General features: G+C 38.3%; 1 protein-coding gene across 1 annotated transcript in view; it reads right to left on the bottom strand.

Annotated features, from left to right (window-relative positions):
- ITSN1 (intersectin 1) overlaps nt 1-19052 on the bottom strand; it is a 105337-nt gene that overhangs the window by 9713 nt on the left and 76572 nt on the right. The window contains exons 30-35 of the mRNA XM_083361427.1: nt 10641-10762; nt 7376-7482; nt 6588-6771; nt 3680-3778; nt 2405-2572; nt 622-834 (exon numbers count right to left, since the gene is read on the bottom strand). Coding sequence (XP_083217553.1) covers nt 622-834; nt 2405-2572; nt 3680-3778; nt 6588-6771; nt 7376-7482; nt 10641-10762 — 893 coding nt within the window. The remainder of the gene's footprint in view (nt 1-621; nt 835-2404; nt 2573-3679; nt 3779-6587; nt 6772-7375; nt 7483-10640; nt 10763-19052) is intronic.

The following is a 19052-nucleotide window of genomic DNA, read 5'->3' as shown; positions in this document are numbered from 1 at the left end:
CCAAGCCTGAGAAACACAGAACAAATATTTTTATGTCATAGGCCTTATCTAGCCATGTTACATCCAGTGTTTGGATAACCTTTGTCAAATTTGACACCCAGTGCTTTATTTCAAAGTAAAGTCCAAGATTAACTGGGGCATAGCACAGGGCAGCTAGGCTGGGAAAGACACTAGAGGAAATTTATTTATGAAATTTATATAGCTGCCCGTCTCACAGATGCGACTCTAGGTGACATAAATAAAACAATTGGGCAAAAGAATTTAAACAACGACAGCATAATTCAACAATTTAAAATTTTAAATAATGCAAAAACAGTTTAAACACAGATATAAACAGGACCACGGGAGAATGAACCAGCTTCCTAGGCACAATGTAGCCACCTCATTGGCTCCGTTATTTCCCTGACAAAAACTTCCTCACTGGTTTGCCTTCAGGCGACAATAGCAACCGTACTGGAACGGACATGGATGGAATCCTTTTCTGAAAATATCCAAGCTATATTCGCAAAGTTCCAAAGACGCCTATTGGCTTCAAGAGTTTGGGACCTTCGTCCTTTTGAATGAAAAAAAAGGGTATTTTAATTATAAATCAATAATTCCTTTTTTTAAAGTGATACTTACAGTTTTGTACATTTTATACTGCAGATTAGATTTAGGGCTGAAAACCTTGTCTGTGCCAGATGAGCCAAGAGGTTTTATGATCTGTGTCAGCAGGAGGAAGTCGTTGAACAGAAAACCATACAATTCCTTGTTGCTCTTGGCCTTGTAGAGTTTTCCACTGTGCAGAAATTTGCGTGGCCCCAAGCAGTTTGTAACAGAATTAAAAACAAGTTGCTGAGGGGGAACAAAACATACACACACACAAACCCAGCAGCAGTGAGATGTATAAAAATATACTAGTCATGACATTGTTGTGTGTAATTGAACCTATGACATTGGCTTCTGTTCAGGGTAAACACTTTAACCCAACAGTGTAATGTCATTACTTAGTGGTGCGGCTAGAAAATAAGGGTCATTTCTGAAATTATTCCTTTAGGTTTATACCCTTCAATCAGATTTGAAAGAAGGAAAGTTTAAAGAATTGAAGGAGGTATAAAAATTAAAATTGGTGACAATACATTGGCACGATAGGATTATAATACACCCAACTAGTTCTGCTAGCAGTTGGCTACTTTTTGTCTGTTGGCAACACTGGCCATATTTGCTGAGAGTGGATCAATATAAGTTTTATTATTAATTTAATTAACTATTAAAATTATATTAGTATAATAAGTGCCAGTAAGTACCATTGGCTAAGAATTGAAATTGGCAATTGTTTCTTCCACTTGTTTTTTTTAGAACCGCTTTGCTTCTCACCCAAACTGGACCTGTAGTTAACATTAACTGTGCTTAATCTAAAGAAGGCAGCTTCAAAAACTAGCATTTGAAGATGGCTTGTTTTAAACTATCCACTATCAAACAAGGGAAAGGGACAGAAAAATCTGATTTTTTCTCTCTGACCATATAACTCAGGAGGATGAATGGGAAACCAAAGCCCAAGGTATGCTGCTAAACCAGGGGTCAGCAACCTGAAACAGTGAAGGAGCCACTCAGAACCGGTTCCCTCACAAAAGGAAAAACTGGGAGCCGGAAAAAATGTGTGCGCATGTGCGTACATGCGCGCATGCGCAGAACAGGGTTTGACTGAAGAGTGGAGCCAAGGTGAGATATGCACCTACCCTGCATATTTGAATTGATTGGTTGAACTTTTTTAGTCCCACTTTTTTTTTGGGACTGCACATGGCAGAGGACTGGGAGCCGCAGGAGACGGCTGAAAGAGCCACATGCTGCTCCAGAGCCGCGGGTTGCAGACCTGTGTGCTAAACCATGATTATGTGATATGTGAAGACAGACTGTCTAGATTCACATTGTGCTAACCTGTGATCACAACCGTTTACACATTGTTCTAAGCCATAATCACCATTTATAATGAAGCATGGCCTGAGTTTCCACTACAAACTAAGTTAAAATCAACAAGGAATATTTTGGCTTCCTGTGATATATAAACCCACTAATGAATAACAACAACTACCTTCATCTATATCTTTGATTTTAAGAAACAGCCTTTTTCAGCATTACTGATACAGAAAAGAGTTGATTTTTTTAGTGGAATAGTTTGCTGGTATGAAAAGAACTTAGTTGACGCAAGAGTCACCACACTATTGTGGCTTAACAAAGGAGTCAAAGAGAAATGAAAACCAGAAAATTGACATAGGTAGAAGTTATGTCCAATGAAGAGCAGGATAAAATTAATTTAAAATCTTAGTATCTCTTTAACTAAACAGAGTTATTAACATTATTTCATTAGCTATCTTTTTTTTAAAAAAAGTAAAATATAATTTGTTTTTATATATTTAAGCTTTACCTCTGATAATCCTTCACACTGAACATGAGCCTGGATCCATTCTAATCTGTCTGAATTTTCTTTCTCACGTACGCCTTCATTCACCTGTGAACACAATTCTTCTGCTTTCTCTAAAGCATGTTTCAAGTGGCTATGGTCAGGGTGATTTTCAGGAGTATTTTCCAATATCTACATAAAAATAAGCCAATTTAGTTCCTTAGAAACCTGCAAATCAATTCCCTTTTCATTTTTGTTAATTATAAAAATAAAGAAAAATAAACTTAAGAAATACGACCCTGTACAGAAAAGCCATTTGTAACATTTCTTGATTGCTAAAACTGATTAAAGCTGACTCATTTTCAAAGCAATCTTATTTTAATCTTTCTTACATTACTCTAACATAATTTGACCCTTTCATTATCTGTTCACTCCTCAAACTTTCTTAATCATACTCTTAAAGAACTAAAAACCAGATCAATTCATGTTTCAACTATGTAGGGAGGGATCAAACCTCCAAATAAAACTAATAGAGGAGAGGGGAAAGAGACAGATCAATATATAACAAAGTGCATACAATTTAGCAATTTAGGAAGACTACATATGCTTGTGAAAGCCTAGTGTTCAACGCTCTCATGGTTACAGACACAGGAGTGGACAGACTTATAATTCAACATATCTGGTGACTATCAAGCCAGAGCTGGCTGTTCTAGTATCTTTATCTTTATTAGACTTATATACCGCCCTTCTCCCGTAGGACTCAGGGCGGTTCACAAGGTTTTTTTAAAAGAAGCAATACTACAATTACAAAAGTTAAAACAATTAAAATGATTATATTAAACCTTGAATATAAAAAACCTAGTTAAAACCAGTTAAAACCCCAAAAATACCCTCAGTCCAGGCCAGAAAGCTCAAAGAGCCAGGTCTTCAGGTCCCGGCGGAATGAACGGAGGTCAGGGGCAGTCCTAAGCTCTACGGGCAGCTGGTTCCAAAGGGCAGGCGCACCCACAGAGAAGGCCCTCCCCCTGGGTATTATCCGCCGGCAATCTTTTATTGGCGGTACCCTGAGAAGACCCTCCCTGTGGGAGCGCACAGGACGAAGGGAGCTTGATGCCAGCAGCAGGTGTTCCCTCAGATATCCCAGACCCAAGCCATTTAGGGCTTTATAGGTCATCACCAGCACCTTGAATCTCATGTATGACAAGTATGAATCTCAAGTATGACAAGTAGTGCATATCAGATAAATTAACGAAGTAAATTTGGATCTCAGAATTTTAATCCGATAACAAAAGGACTTACATTTTTTATTATTAGAGGATATCGTGTAACTCGCTGCATAGGCTTTAGCAAAAAGCTTGACAATGGCATTCCTTTACAGCGAGGATCCATTGCTAATTTCTGAAATATTGAGAAAGTAAGAAATATCGGCCGATTATGAAACGTATTTTTAAAATGTCAAAATCAAACAGGATCTTCCTTTATTATTTACATGATGTAAACATCAAATTCTCTCTTGCTCTCTACCTGTAAATCTACAGTATTAATATATATATATATAGCAGGCCTAAGTTGCTTATACAAATGAGAAATAGAATTTTGAGCTGTCTCGCTTACAGAAAGTGACTGGAGATTGGAAAGGGGAAAAAGGAGAAAGAAAAAGGGCAGACATGCAACACTGGGGTTCAATCATGATCAAAATTCCTAATCCTGGGATATTAGTCTTTCTTACATAGCATAGTGACTAAAAGCCAAATAATCGCTACAGGGCACTGTTACCCCAGGAGCACTTTCTGATTTGGGAAATTTAATTTTTTTCTACTCCTGATTATTAGTCCAAACACATATCAAGAATTAACAGGTAAACTATACATTTATTTTCCATAGCACCTGAAGGCACAAGAAGCAATGGATGGAAGCTTGACAGAGGGAGATCCAATGTGGGTATAACGAGAAATTTCCTGATCATGAGAACAATTAATAAATGGAACAGCTTGCCTCCTGGAGTTGCAGGTGCTCTGTCTCTGGAGGTTTTCAAGAAAAAATTGGACAACCATTTGTCTGGGGTATTCCTGTCTTGGTCAGGGGGTTGGACTAGAAGACCTCCAAGGTCCCTTCCAGCCCAATGATTCTATGATTCTATGAAAAACTCAAAAGTTTTCTCAAAGAGGCATAAGGCTCTCTAGTGAAGATTATTTTTACCCCTCAGATAGACTAAGGATAGATTATTTCAGGTAGGTATCTGTTTTATCAGAGGAGCTTTGATATAACAGTATATTGGTTTAAAAATGTGACCATGTTGTGTGAATTGTAATGCTATATTGAGGTACTGATCCAACGTTTTGAAACTGATTCTGATATCATGTACTTGATTTTGCGACACATGTATCTTTTACTAAAAACAGGTAAAAGAGATTTGCTTTAGATAATGATATAGATACATTTCTGTAGATGTTTTGTCACAGAAATCTCAATTTGGGATACTGACAAGCTTTTAAAATTCCCAGCGTCCCAAGCTGGTAAACTTAAGGGCTTAATTAACATGGAGTTACATTAAAAGATACTGAGCAATAGTTCGCAAGAGGTCTACTTGCAGGTATTCACCAATCTATTTGGAGAATTGAAAGCTAGCAGTCTATGACTAAGTGTTGAAGGAAATGCTACAGAGAATGCAGCAAAGCTACTCAACATAGATTTCCTTAGTTCTGCTAACAGTGAAGAATGTACATACAACTAAGAGAAAAAACAGGATCCCCTTGGATATATCTTTGGACATGGGAAAGTGTCATACACCCAGCATTTATTCTTCTATTTCCCAAATTCTTTTTCCTGTTTTAACTGTCCAGGCCACTCCTTAGTTGTCAAATGGTATTTGGCTGCTGCTAGAAATTGGATGCTGGTTGTAACAGATTCTTGATCTGAAAATGAAGGGTTCTTAACAAACTCATGGTAGTGGTTATGTTGAATCACAATCTGTCTTTCAAATTTCCTAATTCTAAAAAGAATCGTGCCATACTGTGTAAAAGTCAATTATCTGGAACAAAGTCAAAGGCTCCTTTGTTTTTGGAATTGAATAGATGGATCTCTAAACTGTGATGTCATTATTTAGGTGCATTATAAATGCATGAATTGTGTAGTTGATACTTCTGATTCCTCTCTATCCAAGTTATGGTCACTAAGATATATATATCCTAGACACAGAGAGAGAGTATTTACACAAATAATGATTGTCACAGTTGTGACTACCACCTGTGGACAGCCTGAGTTTGGGCTGATACAGGCAAAAAGATTTGGCCCGTAGTTGGGCCGGCAAGGTGTTCAAAATACTCAGGACATATCTCCCCTGCCTCTTCCCTCCCCAATGCAGCTGACAAAGTGAGAAAGAGCCTGTGGCCTAGAGGTTAAAACAACTGCCTAATGTGCAGTCAGCCCAGGTTCAAATCTCAGAAGGGTGTGGCTGACTGATGAGAACAAATAAGTTTGAAATAGCTTTATCAGTCTCCCTTTAATTCTTTGTTAGCAATCCAAAAAATTTACGCATATATATATTTATATCTTTCAGGTCTTGAACGCAACAAGCAAAACCTCAGCCTGAAATGGCCGTTTTCTTATTGCAATATGTATGCATGTTTATTTTATATATCTCAGGTTTTGTGTCCTATATGGACACATGTTTACCTCTTATATCTCTCAGGTTTTTATGCCTCATATATCATGTTTATTTTTTGTATATCCCTCAAGTTTACGTTTATATGTATGCATGTTTAATTTTTATATCTCTCAGTTTTATGTCTATTTCTCAGATTTATTACTTATATTTCTTAGGTGTTTTCTGACAACAACAAACCACAAACATGTTTGCATTTGCATAACTACCGTTATGGGATTTATATAGTGGTATTATGAAATACCAGACGGGGAGTGTGCTGCCACCACGTGGCTGTTCTTGGGAAATTATAATATGCTAATTGGGTCTGCCAGTACCTTCCCCCTTTGTGATGTATTTCCTATCCTGCTCATGATGCTGCACTAATATATATATATATATATATATATATATATATATATATATATATATATATATATATATATATATATATATATATATATATATAAAGTTTTCAATTATAAAGCTGTGTTTCTGCTTGTCATGCTTTCAAAGCAGAAGCTTCTGCAAAGAAAAAGAGAAGCAAACATGACGTTCTCTTACTTTAACAAAGTCCTTGAAGTCAGGCACTTCATCTGTTTTCTGCTGTATGAGTGCTGCCCCGTTAAGCTGGCAGCTGCAGAATCGAATGTAGGGCTGCATGTGAGGAAGCTGTGCAGTCAGGATATCACCTATCATTTTAACGGGCATTCTTTCACCTGACATCTTTTTACGAACTCGCAGTGCTCTAAATAGCAAAAAGTAGAACAGGTATTCTGTTAGGTATTCATTTTAATCCCTTTACTAATTAATGTCCCATAAATCAAAGCATTTGAACTTTGAAATACAAAAAATTGAAGGTCCTCCATTAGGAAAAGCTTTTTGAACCAGAAGAGCTTTCTGTAAGCACAGGGATTAACACCCTGTGGCTACTGAGTCCTATTTCTGCAGCTCTGGGAGTTTCCTCTGATCGTTGCAATGGTTTCCTTCCACTACGAGGAAAGAAAACGTGGAAACTATAGCATAAGGTATAAAATAAATGTATCTGTCAAAAAACAAAGAACCTGGAAATCTTCAAAGAGCCCTGCCCACCTATAATGTGGCTTCACCTTCAGCACTATCAAAACCTTTCAGTTCCCTAAAACAGGGGTTTGTTTGAATTCGGAACCGGGCCACAGAAGCAGCAGGTAAGTGTCTGTGTGCGAAGCTCCAATTCCTAACTTTCTGGCTTTGCAGAACCCCCCACCCCCAGCCCCATCCTGTTAATTTCTATATTTTTCCTCCCCAATGCAATAGAAAGATTCCCTAACAGGTTACAATATTGACCAAAAAAGATTTACGTGTTAACTTACTTCAGTAGTTTAATATTGCACATAATAAGTTCTTTCCAGTTTACAAAAATCATAGCCACTTCTTTTTCTGTCAGCAGTTCAGAGTCCATCAGTGGCTTCTGGAAGATCTGAAGATTTAAATAAACAATTTAGAAAACTTAACTCTGTACTTCATTTGCGCTCTCAACTTACGATCAAAGATCTGAAAACATCTTTTCCTGCATCACATTGATAATTCCATAGGATGCAGTATTGTCAAAGGCCAGCACTTTAAAATCTCAGTGATTGCATCAGGAGAAGTTAAGTACACTAACTGCTTAACTCAGAGCAGCCAAAGCAATCATAGTGCATTCAGAAAATATTCAGACCCCCTTCACTTTTGTCAATTTTGTTATGCTGCAGCCTGATTCTACAGTTGTTGAAATTCATTTGTTTCTCATTCATCTACACTCAGTACCCCATAATGACAAAATGAAAACAAAATGTTAGAAATATCTGTAAAATTATTAAAAAGAAAAAAAAACACTGAAAAATCACATTGCTTAAGTATTCAGAAGAAGGAGAGTGTCAAAAGTGGGCTTGAAATTCAACATTTAAAAAACCAAGATCATGGCATCCGGCCCTTTCAATTCCAGGCAAATAGATGGAGATGTTCTGTACCAGCCTGCTACCGGCCCTGCAGAAAAGGCAGGGACAACCCCTTTACAAACGGCAAGAGGCTGGAACTAAGCCTGCCAAATTTATTAACATAAAACGGAGCAAAACAAGACATGAACCATGAAACAGGAGCTATTCAAGCGGTTGCCTTCAGCAAACCAGCCCTCCCACACATTCCCCTTTTATACAGTTCAGGGCGTGGCTTTTCTCTGCCTCCTTCCGAGGTGCCCCATTGCCTTCCTCTGTTTACTCCTGATTGACTGCCTCCTGCGTCGGGCGTCCTTGAACAGGGCCAGCTGTGGGTCATCTTCATCCACGCTGTCAGGCTCACACAGCTGGGTCTGCATCGTGACCAGGTGGGAGGGGCCTGGCTGAGGGCTCTCATCAGCAAGCTCTCCAATCCCCTCAGCAAGCTCTTCAACACCCCCCTCCTCCTCTGAGTCATCCGACCCAACTGCCAAACCCACAGGCTGACCCTGAATCACAACAGGGGAAGAAATGGAGGTAGTGACAGATTTTATTTTCCTGGGCTCCAAGATCACCGCAAATGGGGACTGCAGCCAAGAAATTAAAAGACACTTGCTCCTGGGGAGGAAAGCCATGGCAAATCTAGACAGCACACTAAAAAGCAGAAGCATCACCCTGCCAACAAAAGTGCGTACAGTCAAGGCCATGGTTTTCCCAGTTGCAATGTATGGCTGTGAAAGCTGGACCATAAGAAAGGCTGAGTGCCAAAGAACTGAGGCCTTTGAACTATGGTGCTGGAGAAGACTCCTGCAAGTCCCTTGGACTGCAAGGCGATCAAACCGGTCAGTCCTAGAGATCAACCCTGACTGCTCTTTAGAAGGCCAGATCCTGAAGATGAAACTCAAATACTTTGGCCATCTAATGAGAAGAAAGAACTCACTGGAGAAGAGCCTAATGCTGAGAAAGGTTGAGGGCAAGAAAAGAAGGGGTTGACAGAGAATGAGGTGGCTGGATGGAGTCACTGAAGCAGTAGGCGTGAGCCTAAATGGACTCCAGAAGATGGCAGAGGAAAGGAAGGCCTGGAGGAACGTTGTCCATGGGGTCACGATGGGTCGGACACAACTTTGCAACTAACAACAACAAAGTATTCAGACCTTTTGCAACAACACTTGAAATTTAGCTCAGGTGCCTCCCATTTCTCTTGATGTTTGCTAACATGTTTCTACGCCTACTTTGGAGTTGACTTGTGGTAAATTAATTGATTGGACATGATTTGGAAAGGCACACACGTCTCTATAGAAGGCCTCACAGCTGACAATGCATGCTGTACCAGAGCAAAAGCCACGAGGTCAAAGGAACTGCCTGCAGAGCTCTGAGACAGGATTATTACAAGGCACAGATCTGGAGAAGGCTACAATAAAATTTCTGCTGCACTGAAGGTTCCTAAGAGCACAGTGACTTCCATAATTCTCAAATGGAAGACATTTGGCACAACCAGGACTCTCCTAAGAGCTGGTTGCTCGGTTAAACTGAGCAATCGGGGGAGAAGGGCCTTAGTAGGAGAGGTGACCAAGAACCCGATGGTCACTCTGACTGAGCTCCAGAGATTCTATGTGGAGATGCGACAGAATTCCAGAAGGACAGCCATCACTGCAACCCTCCCCCGATCTAGGCTTTGTGCCAGAGAGGCTAGACGGAATCCTCTCCTCAGTGCAAAACACAAAAAACCCTCTTGGAGTTCGCAAAAAAAGCACCTGAAGGACTTTTAGACTGTGAGGAACAGGATTCAGTGGTCTACTGAAACCAAGCTTGAACTGTTTGGCCTCAATTCTAAACGTTATGTCTGGAGAAAACCAGGCACCGCTTAACACCTGCCCAATATCATCCCAACAGTGAAGCTTGGCGGTGTCAGCATCATGCTATGGAGGTGATTTTCAGCAGCAGGGACTGGGGGACTGGTCAGGGTTGAGGGAAAGCTGAATGGAGCAAAGTACAGGGATATCCTCAATGAAAACCTGCTCCACGGCGCTCATACTAGGCAGAAGGTTCACTTTGCAACGTGACAACGATCCTAAACACACAGCCAACACAGGAGTGGCTTAGGGACAACTCTGTGAATGTCCTAAAGTGGCCCAGCCAGAGCCCTGACTTGAACCCTATTGAACATCTCTGGAGGGACCTAAAAATTGCTGTCCACCGATGGCTACCATGCCACCTGACCGAGCTTCAACACAGTACTAAGTGAAGGGTCTGAATACTTATGTCAATGTGATATTTCAATTTTTTTCTTTTTAATAAATTTACAGACATTTCTAAAATTCTGTTTTCACTTTGTCATTATGGAGTACTGAGTGTAGATGAATGAGAAAAAAATGAATTTCAACAACTGTTGAATCAGGCCGCAGCAAAACAAAATTGACAAAAGTGAAAAGGGTCTGAATACTATCTGAACGCGTTGTACGTGGAGAAGGAGGCTTGCAAGCATCAGGAAAATTTACTGTTATATTGGCACCAATGGGCTTGAGTTCTAATTCAGGACAAAAGGCACTTTAAGATCATTATATATGCAAGAATTATCTATGTCCCACAGGCATAACTTACCTAGCAAGTAATGAATGAATCTGCGGAAGTGTAATATTTAATAATGAACGATTAAGCTCACCTCTGTTACTAATTGTAAATCATTCACATAGTTCTCTTCTGTTACTATGAGTTCATGAATGTACCCTTGCCGTTTCCTTTCTGTAGGTGTCAGCATGTCTAGAAGATGCAAATCAGCACACCCTGAAAAACACAAGGAAAGAGGATCTATTTATTGTTTTTATTATTAACAAAATTCTGCATAAAATCCACATGATGATGTTTAGTGATTGATTGTTGTTGTTGGAACTGCAAATAACTCAAACCTCATTCTCTTTCAAATATGCTCGATTTTAATGCTATAATGTTACTAAATCTGAAAATTGTTTCCAAGTTGAACAATTACAGATTACAGAAGAGGATTTAACATGATTGAATGATTCATATGTAAGGATACAAATGCTTTTTAAAGCATTAAACAGCACTACAGTAAAATCTGTTCTGCATTACCTTACCAAACCTACAACTGAAAATATTAACATTTTTAAAAAATGTGCCTCTACACTTTTGAATCGAAAAATATGCTCCATTCACACAGGAGTAGCCAAAGGAGAAAATAGAAACATTTTGCTTAAAAGATTAGCACCCTATAGCTTCCACAACATGTGTGCGCATACAGCAATTAAGAACAGTGTACTTCAATTTGTATGTATGTATAAATATGTATTTATATTTTTTGCATTAAAATATTAATTCATTACCTGGAAAACCAGGTCTTTATACAGTTTTGTAGTTTTTTTTAAATAGGACAGAATTTGGATTAATGAGCAACACCAGATCATGCATTTTAAGTAAGGCAGCTTACCACCTTAGTCAGAATGAAATCTATTTTAGTAGATGACCAGCTAAAGCATTATTGGTAAACATTCCTTTGCCTAGCAGTACTCTGTATGTACTTTCTTTGATTGGTTTATATCTCGTATATTTACATTTCTTCCAGGAACTCAAGATATCATTCGTTCATCTCCATTTTTATCCAAAACTCCTTTGTGAAGTAAGTTGGACTGAGAGTGAGTGAGTGAGTGAACCAGAGTCATTCTCATACAAATATACAATATGCACAGGAAGATATATACTCTGAAGCAATCAGATACAATGAAGTTCACTTTTCAGTTTGGAAAACTTATTTTTATTGTTAACATCCTTTGTATTAGTTTAATGTTGCTCCCCTGCTTTGCTCATCTATATCTTATTTTATTTTTTCAAGTTGGCATTTCATTATATTTTTGATACTCTGATAGTTAAACTCAGAGACGTATGTGGTTCCCAAAAACCTTGAGTGCCTCCAGAGACCTCCAAAAGTTTATGGCTCAATAGAAATCACATTAATTGGGTTTAATTTCAGTTACCTCTAAATATAAACAAAATGAAACAAATTTAATTGTGTCCTGACCTTGCCCATAAGTCTGAAGTCCCTCCCACTTGCAAGCCAAAACCTCACTTGAAAGCTAAAACCTCAGCACAAGGGAGGGGGGAGTGAACATTATCTATTATTAAAATAATATACTAATGGGAACTAAACAATTACCATCTGACAGGAGGTGGAATACAAACTTAAACTGACTGCTAAAGAAGGCATGTTTAAATACAATTTAAAATTAAAATTTAAAATTAAAATTTACACCAATTCAAGATGTCGGTTACGACTTTTAAAACCTTTGAAGGCTTGGGTCCACACCATCTGAGGAATCATCTCACCCCAGTGGGATTGGCTCATTCCAGCAGAAGACCCCACTCAAGGAATTCTGGTTGATGGGGTCCAGAAAAAGGGCCTTTTCTCCTGTGGCTCCCTCCCTTTGGAACACTGTGTCCCTCAAGGTGATATTGCCTCCATTTTCTTGCCCTTCCAAAAGAATCTCAAAACCTGTCTCTGCTACATGGCCTCAGACCCCAATGGGGGCATCATTCTATGCTGGTGTTAGCTAGTGGACTAGGAAGAAGAGCCTGCCTCCAATCTATTATTTACTTTTTATTTTAATATTTTAATATTTTAAATTTTGTACTTGTTATTACAATGTTATAAACTGTCCAAAAGGGACGTGGTGGCTCAGTGGGTTAGGATGCTGAGCTTGTCGATCAGAAGGTCGGCAGTTTGGCAGGTCGAATCCCAAGTGCCGCATAACAGAGTGAGCGCCTGTTAGTCGTCCCAGCTTCTGTCAACCTAGCAGTTCGAAAGCACGTAAAAATGCAAGTAGAAAAATAGGGACCACTATGGTGGGAAGGTAACAGCGTTCCGTGCGCCTTTGCCGTCTAGTCATGCCGGCCACATGACCACGGAGACGTCCTCGGACAAGCGCTGGCTCTTCGGCTTTGAAATGGAGATGAGCACCAACCCCTAGAGTTGGAAACGACTAGCACGCATGTGCGGGGGACCTTTACCTTTTTTAAACTGTCCAAGGTCACTCGACAGTGAGATGGGCTGCATATAAATTTAATTAATTAATTAAAACTTTTATTCAATATTAGAAGCCAGTATTTTTTTCTTAATTACATTTTAAAGTAGCCTTTCTCAGATTGCTGGATTCTTTAACAATATGTGACTAAATTGAACAGTGGAAATGATTAAGAACTCTTATATATTTTGTAATTCTGCTGTTCACAGAAACTTTACTTCCATTTGGAGCTCTGATATGTCATGTATCATTTTAGTTAGGTTGTGCATGCTTGAGGATACAGTATGCTCAAATTGGTTGGCACTGTATTAGTGGTGGACAACATTATCAGATCTTATTGTCTTGGAGGAGGATTTGTGTTGAAAATCATGGCATTCTGTTCGAGTTTAATAACAAACCTATTCTATGTTCAATAATATATCTGAAAAATATGGCTGAAAGAATATGCTACCTTTTTCATAGCTTCCAATTTTTTGGTGTTGCTTTTAGAGCTGCTTCTTTTTTTATTTTTAACCACCAACACATCTATTTTTTTCAGAAGCAAAACTGGCTTCCCTGAAATTAAAATGTTGAGCAGCACTGCTAATAAAGAAATTAAAAACTGAAGAAATGTCACATTAGGCAATGAACCAATACATCTTTCCCATGGTACGAGTCCAATTATTTAGCTGAACAGTAACTAGTCTTGGATATTTAAAGAAAGAGAGGCAACATGTAAAAACTGACTACTATTCATTCTTTAGCATCATAAGACTCTAGCTAATTGAGTGTGTCTGTAAATCTTCCTCCAGGCAAAGTTTCTCTTTGCTGTAGACCTTAGAAAGCTGATGTTTGGTACACAGACAGCTAATAATCTACCCAGATTGTACTTTTTAAACCCAGCTGGCATACATTATTACCAGCCTGCCATCACAGAATACAGTGAAAGTAGCTACAGTATAATGAAGAAGGCTTGCATGACTTAGGCCCAATGATTTTTTTGGAACTACCAGCCAAATGATTATCAATTTTTTTGTTCCGTTTTTCACACACTGCCTTAGTTTCTACTCGCTGCAGGATAAATGAGATTCCAGGTTGCAATTTGAGCTTAACCTCAATCCTAACCAATTTGTGCTCACTGTAACATTCTGGCTTTCTTACTTTTTGTTGCTTAGAGAAGTACGATTTATTGCGCAATGAACATTTGTAAAAACTTCATAAGGAACATACGTAGCTTATGCTCAAAAAAATAAGAAAAATACAGCATATGATTAAAAGTAGTTCATACAGCAGGATTTTAAGCAAATTCCTTTAGGTATAAAATTATGACAATTAGCAGCAAAGAAAGTTAACCAGATAAAGATGAGAGATGGACTTCATTAGTCCACGACTTAACCGTATTTTGCTGCCTCCCTGAAGAATCCTGGTAACCTTTTTAACTTGGCTTATGGTGTAAAGATATACAGTTGCAAGAAAAAGTATGTGAACCCTTTGGGATTACATGGAGTTTTGCATGAATTGGCCAAAAAATGCGCTCTAAACGTCATGTAAGTCACAACAATAGAAAAACACAGTCTGCTTAAAATAATACTGCACAAACATTAGCTGTTGTCATGTTTTAATTGAACATAAGATGGAAACATTCACAGTGCAGGGTGGAAAAAGTATGTGAACCCCTAGCCTAATGACTTCTCCAAGAGCTAATTGGAGCCAGGAGTGAGCCAACCTTGACTCCAACCAGTGTGATGATATTGGATGTGTTGCTGACAGCTGTCCTGCCCTTTAAAAACACACACCTGTTTTGGGTTTACTGGTCTCAAGAAGCACTGTCTGATGTGAACCATGCCTCGCAGAAAAGAGCTCTCAGAAGACCTACGATCAAGAATTGTTGACTTGCATGAAGCTGGAAAGGGTTACAAAAGTATCTCCAAAAGCCTTCATGTTCATGTGTCCATGGTAAGACAGACTGGCTACAAATGGAGAAAGTTTAGCACTGTTGCTACTCTCCCTAGGCGTGGTCGTCCTGTAAAAATGACTGCAAGAGCACAGCGCATAATGCTTAATGAGGTAAAGAAGAATCCTAGAGTGTCAGCTAAAAACCTACAGAAATCTCTGGCACATGCTAACATTTTTGTTGACACATCTACAATAAGGAAAACATTAAACAAGAATGGAGTACATGGGAGGACACCACGGAGGAAGCCATTGCTGTCCAAAAAAAATATTGCAGCACGTTTGAAGTTTGCAAAAGAGCACCTGGATGTTCCACAGCACTACTGGCAAAATATACTGTGGACAGATGAAACCAAAATTGAGTTGTTTGGGAAAAACACACAACACTATGTGTGGAGAAAAAAAGGCACAGCACACCAACATCAAAACCTCATCCCCACTGTAAAACATGGTGGAGGGAGCATCATGGTTTGGGGCTGCTTTGCTGCCTCAGGGCCTGGACGGATTGTTGTCATTGATGGGAAAATGAATTTCAGAGTTTATCAGGACATTTTGCAGGAAAATGTACGACCATCTGTCCGCCAACTGAAGCTCCGCAGAGGATGGGTGATGCAACAGGACAATGACCCAAAGCATACAAGTAATTCAACAAAACAATGGCTTCAACAGAACAGAATACGCCTTCTGGAGTGGCCCAGTCAGAGTCCTGACCTCAACCCGATTGAAATGCTGTGGCATGACCTTAAGAGAGCGATTCACACCAGACATCCCAAGAATATTGCTACACTGAAAGAGTTTTGTGCAGAGGAGTGGTCCAAAATTACTCCAGATCGTTGTGCAGGTCTGATCTGCAACTACAGGAAACGTTTGGTTGAGGTTATTGTTGCCAAAGGAGGGTCAACCAGTTATTAAGTCCAAAGGTTCACATACTTTTTCCACTCTGCACTGTGAATGTTTCCATCTTATCTTCAATTAAAACATGACAACAGCTAATGTTTGTGTAGTATTATTTTAAGCAGACTGTGTTTTTCTATTGTTTTGACTTACATGACGTTTAGAGCGCATTTTATGGCCAATTCATGCAAAACTCCACGTAATCCCAAAGGGTTCACATACTTTTTCTTGCAACTGTACTTTTCTCTGTATGGGAGAGTCCATTCCTCTAAAAAATCAACTCTACCAGGACAGAGATCTATTGTATGTAATGATTTCATTTTCTGTTGTCAATCAACTATTACAAAATTAGGTATCAAATTTAAGTTATAAAATATTATAATTCCATTTGTCTGAGAAACAGTAATCCTACAGAATGACTTTGAAAGGAACACCTGTACATTAAAATGAAATTATGATACATTTTCTTGCTATTTTTTTTGGTTTTCTCTGTTATTCTTAGATATAATCTAAGACTAATACTGATAGGACACAAATGTTAAGTTGTAAACAGGAACCATGGCAAAAGAAAATGAAAAGAGTAAAATGTTAATGCCAGAGGATAACGCTTAAGTTTGTTTATCCTATCTTTATTATTTTTATAAATAAGTAAGTGCAGCAAAGGCATCTAATTCCTTCCTCCTCCTATTTCTCCATAACAATCCTGTGAGATAAGTTAGGGTGAGAGAGTGACTAGCCCAAAGTCGCCCAACTAGCTTTCATTCTTAGAGTGGGTCTAGAACTCACAGTCTCCTAGTTTTTAGTCTGCTGCCTTAATAGAATTATTTGTTGGCCAAGTGTGGTTGGACAATATTCTATCAACATTTGCAATACTTCAACTCCAAACACGATCTTCTTCTGGCCTCCTTTGGGTTGCAAGTATTACCAGAAAAAAAGATCTCCCCAAGACAGATATTCATCTAAAGAAGAATGACCACAATTCAAAATGTTATTGCTATAACCTTGTTTCTAGTAATTAAGTCTCATTAGCTTCCTTATAGGTTTCCTGGATTCTCACCCCATTTTATTAAACGTAATTTCCACTTGCACTATATGATCATATTTTGAGATTTTAGGTTATATGCACTAAATTAAGAGTTTATGCGCATTTAAAAAATGTTGCCTGAATGTTTTATCAGTCTAACGTGAAATCCATATATTAAATCCTAAGTTATAGAAACAACAAAGTTCTGTTGGTCTATGACCGTAATGATTTGATCTGAATAAAACTTTGTATACTTTCCATTATGTCACAATAGTGCTATATGCCTTCTAATCATTTCTTAACAGTCCTCCATTTCTAACATTCAGCACCATCTCTTCCCTATTCATAGTGTTCTTTGTAACCAGGGCTTTTTTTCTCATAGAACGCCCAGAACGGAGTTCCGGCACCTTTTTTGGATGGAACCTTGTAGGGTAGGCATGGAGAGGTTGTATGACATGTGTGAGTTCCGGCACCTTTTTCTTTTACAAACAAAGCACTGTTTGTAACAGTTATGCATGATTCAGTATTTTTGAATTCTGTATACAAATGTCACAAACCCATTATTGTTTTCATTTTATGACTTTGTGGATTAATAGTTCATACCTTCCTCTTTTGATTTCTATGAATATTCTTGATTTGTATTAATATTATTCTTGTGATTTTTTTGGATGTTAATTTTATCACCCTAGAGAGCACACGTCAATGTTTAGATGAGAATTGCAATATAGTAATATTTGCAAGTGTGCCATTTTTACATTGCGCTTCGTTAGAAGGCAACTGGCTGGTGAGTTCCTCTAATTCCTTTGTCTTGCTGGTCAAGAATCCAACAAAGAGATGGTAGGTAAGAACAAATACATTCTCATCAGGCCCAATACATTTTAATAAAATATGGAAAATTCCTCCATTCAAATGTAAATATATTGAAGATGAGAAAATTGCTTCTAAACACAACATACTTCATTGAGTTATTGTCCAAAAATGTAACATAGAAATCCAAACAGAAATATTTCATAATATCTCAAGTCTTCAGTTGTTCATTTTATTTACTTCTTTTATAGGTTTATAAATATTAACCTCTTTAAGTCTTATTTGTATAAGATGGAGTTATTGTAAATGAAATGAAATATTCTGGGAGAGAAATTCTCAGGATCCATAAGATTTGTTTTGCTATTTCAGTGTTTTAAATTAGTTCTGAATCATATTGACACAATTATCATTTATTGTATTTTTCTATTATCATATAAATCAGAAGTTACGTCACCCATGTAAGATTTCTTGTTCCCTATTCTTTCTAGAAAACATTAAAAATGTTTCTGTTGAAGTCCCAGTTTTCTCTGGATATAAAACTATGCAAAATATATAAAATAATGGAATTTACTTAGAAGTAAACCCCCCATCCCAATAATCTATTGGCTTCCAATGGAAAAATGCATGAACAATCATATTTTGGTTCTTAAGATTCGTTATCATTTGCTTGAAATTTCATTTGTAAAATAACAGCCTGCCCAGCTCCTATGCCATCCTGGCTGTGGCCATAAGGTTTTGAAAATATTCATCTGGCTTAATGTACTTTCAGACTTGCAAGATTCAGTTAATATAACTCTACTATAAAGTAGAATTAGCTCATCTGTCTATTTCCTCTCTGGTCCACTTGCAAAGCTACTATCAATCTTGCAAGACGGACGGCTCCCGACCTTCGCTCCTTCCGACGTGACCTAAAAACATATTTATTTGAACAAGCCGGCCTGGTCTGATGGGTTTAGGGGTATTTTAACGTTTTGTAATTTATTAAACTGGGCTATTGTATTTAATATTAATTTTTATATATTGTATTTTATTGTATTGCCCTGTACACCGCCCTGAGTCCTTCGAGAGAAGGGCAGTATAAAAATTAAATTAAATAAATAAATAAATAAATAAAGTACATTTCTACCTCCCCATCCCTTTTACAGCCCAAGAAGCTAGGGCAGGGGTAGGCAACCTCGGCTCTTTTATGACTCATGGACTTCAACTCCCAGAATTCCTGAGTCAGCTATGCTGTGAGTCATAAAAGAGCCGAGGTTGCCTACCCCTGAGCTAGGGAGACTCTCTTCTGAGCCCTCTTGCCCTATCCACATTCCTCCTGAGGGCAATGTTGCTTTTTATCTGACCATTCCCTTTGACTGCATCTGTTTGTCTGTCTCCCAAAGGT

Source organism: Vipera ursinii, assembly GCF_947247035.1.
Source record: "Vipera ursinii genome assembly, chromosome: 4".
Classification (NCBI taxonomy): domain Eukaryota; kingdom Metazoa; phylum Chordata; class Lepidosauria; order Squamata; family Viperidae; genus Vipera; species Vipera ursinii.
Note: the sequence above shows the minus strand (reverse complement) of the source record. Positions and strands in the feature narration are given on the sequence as shown.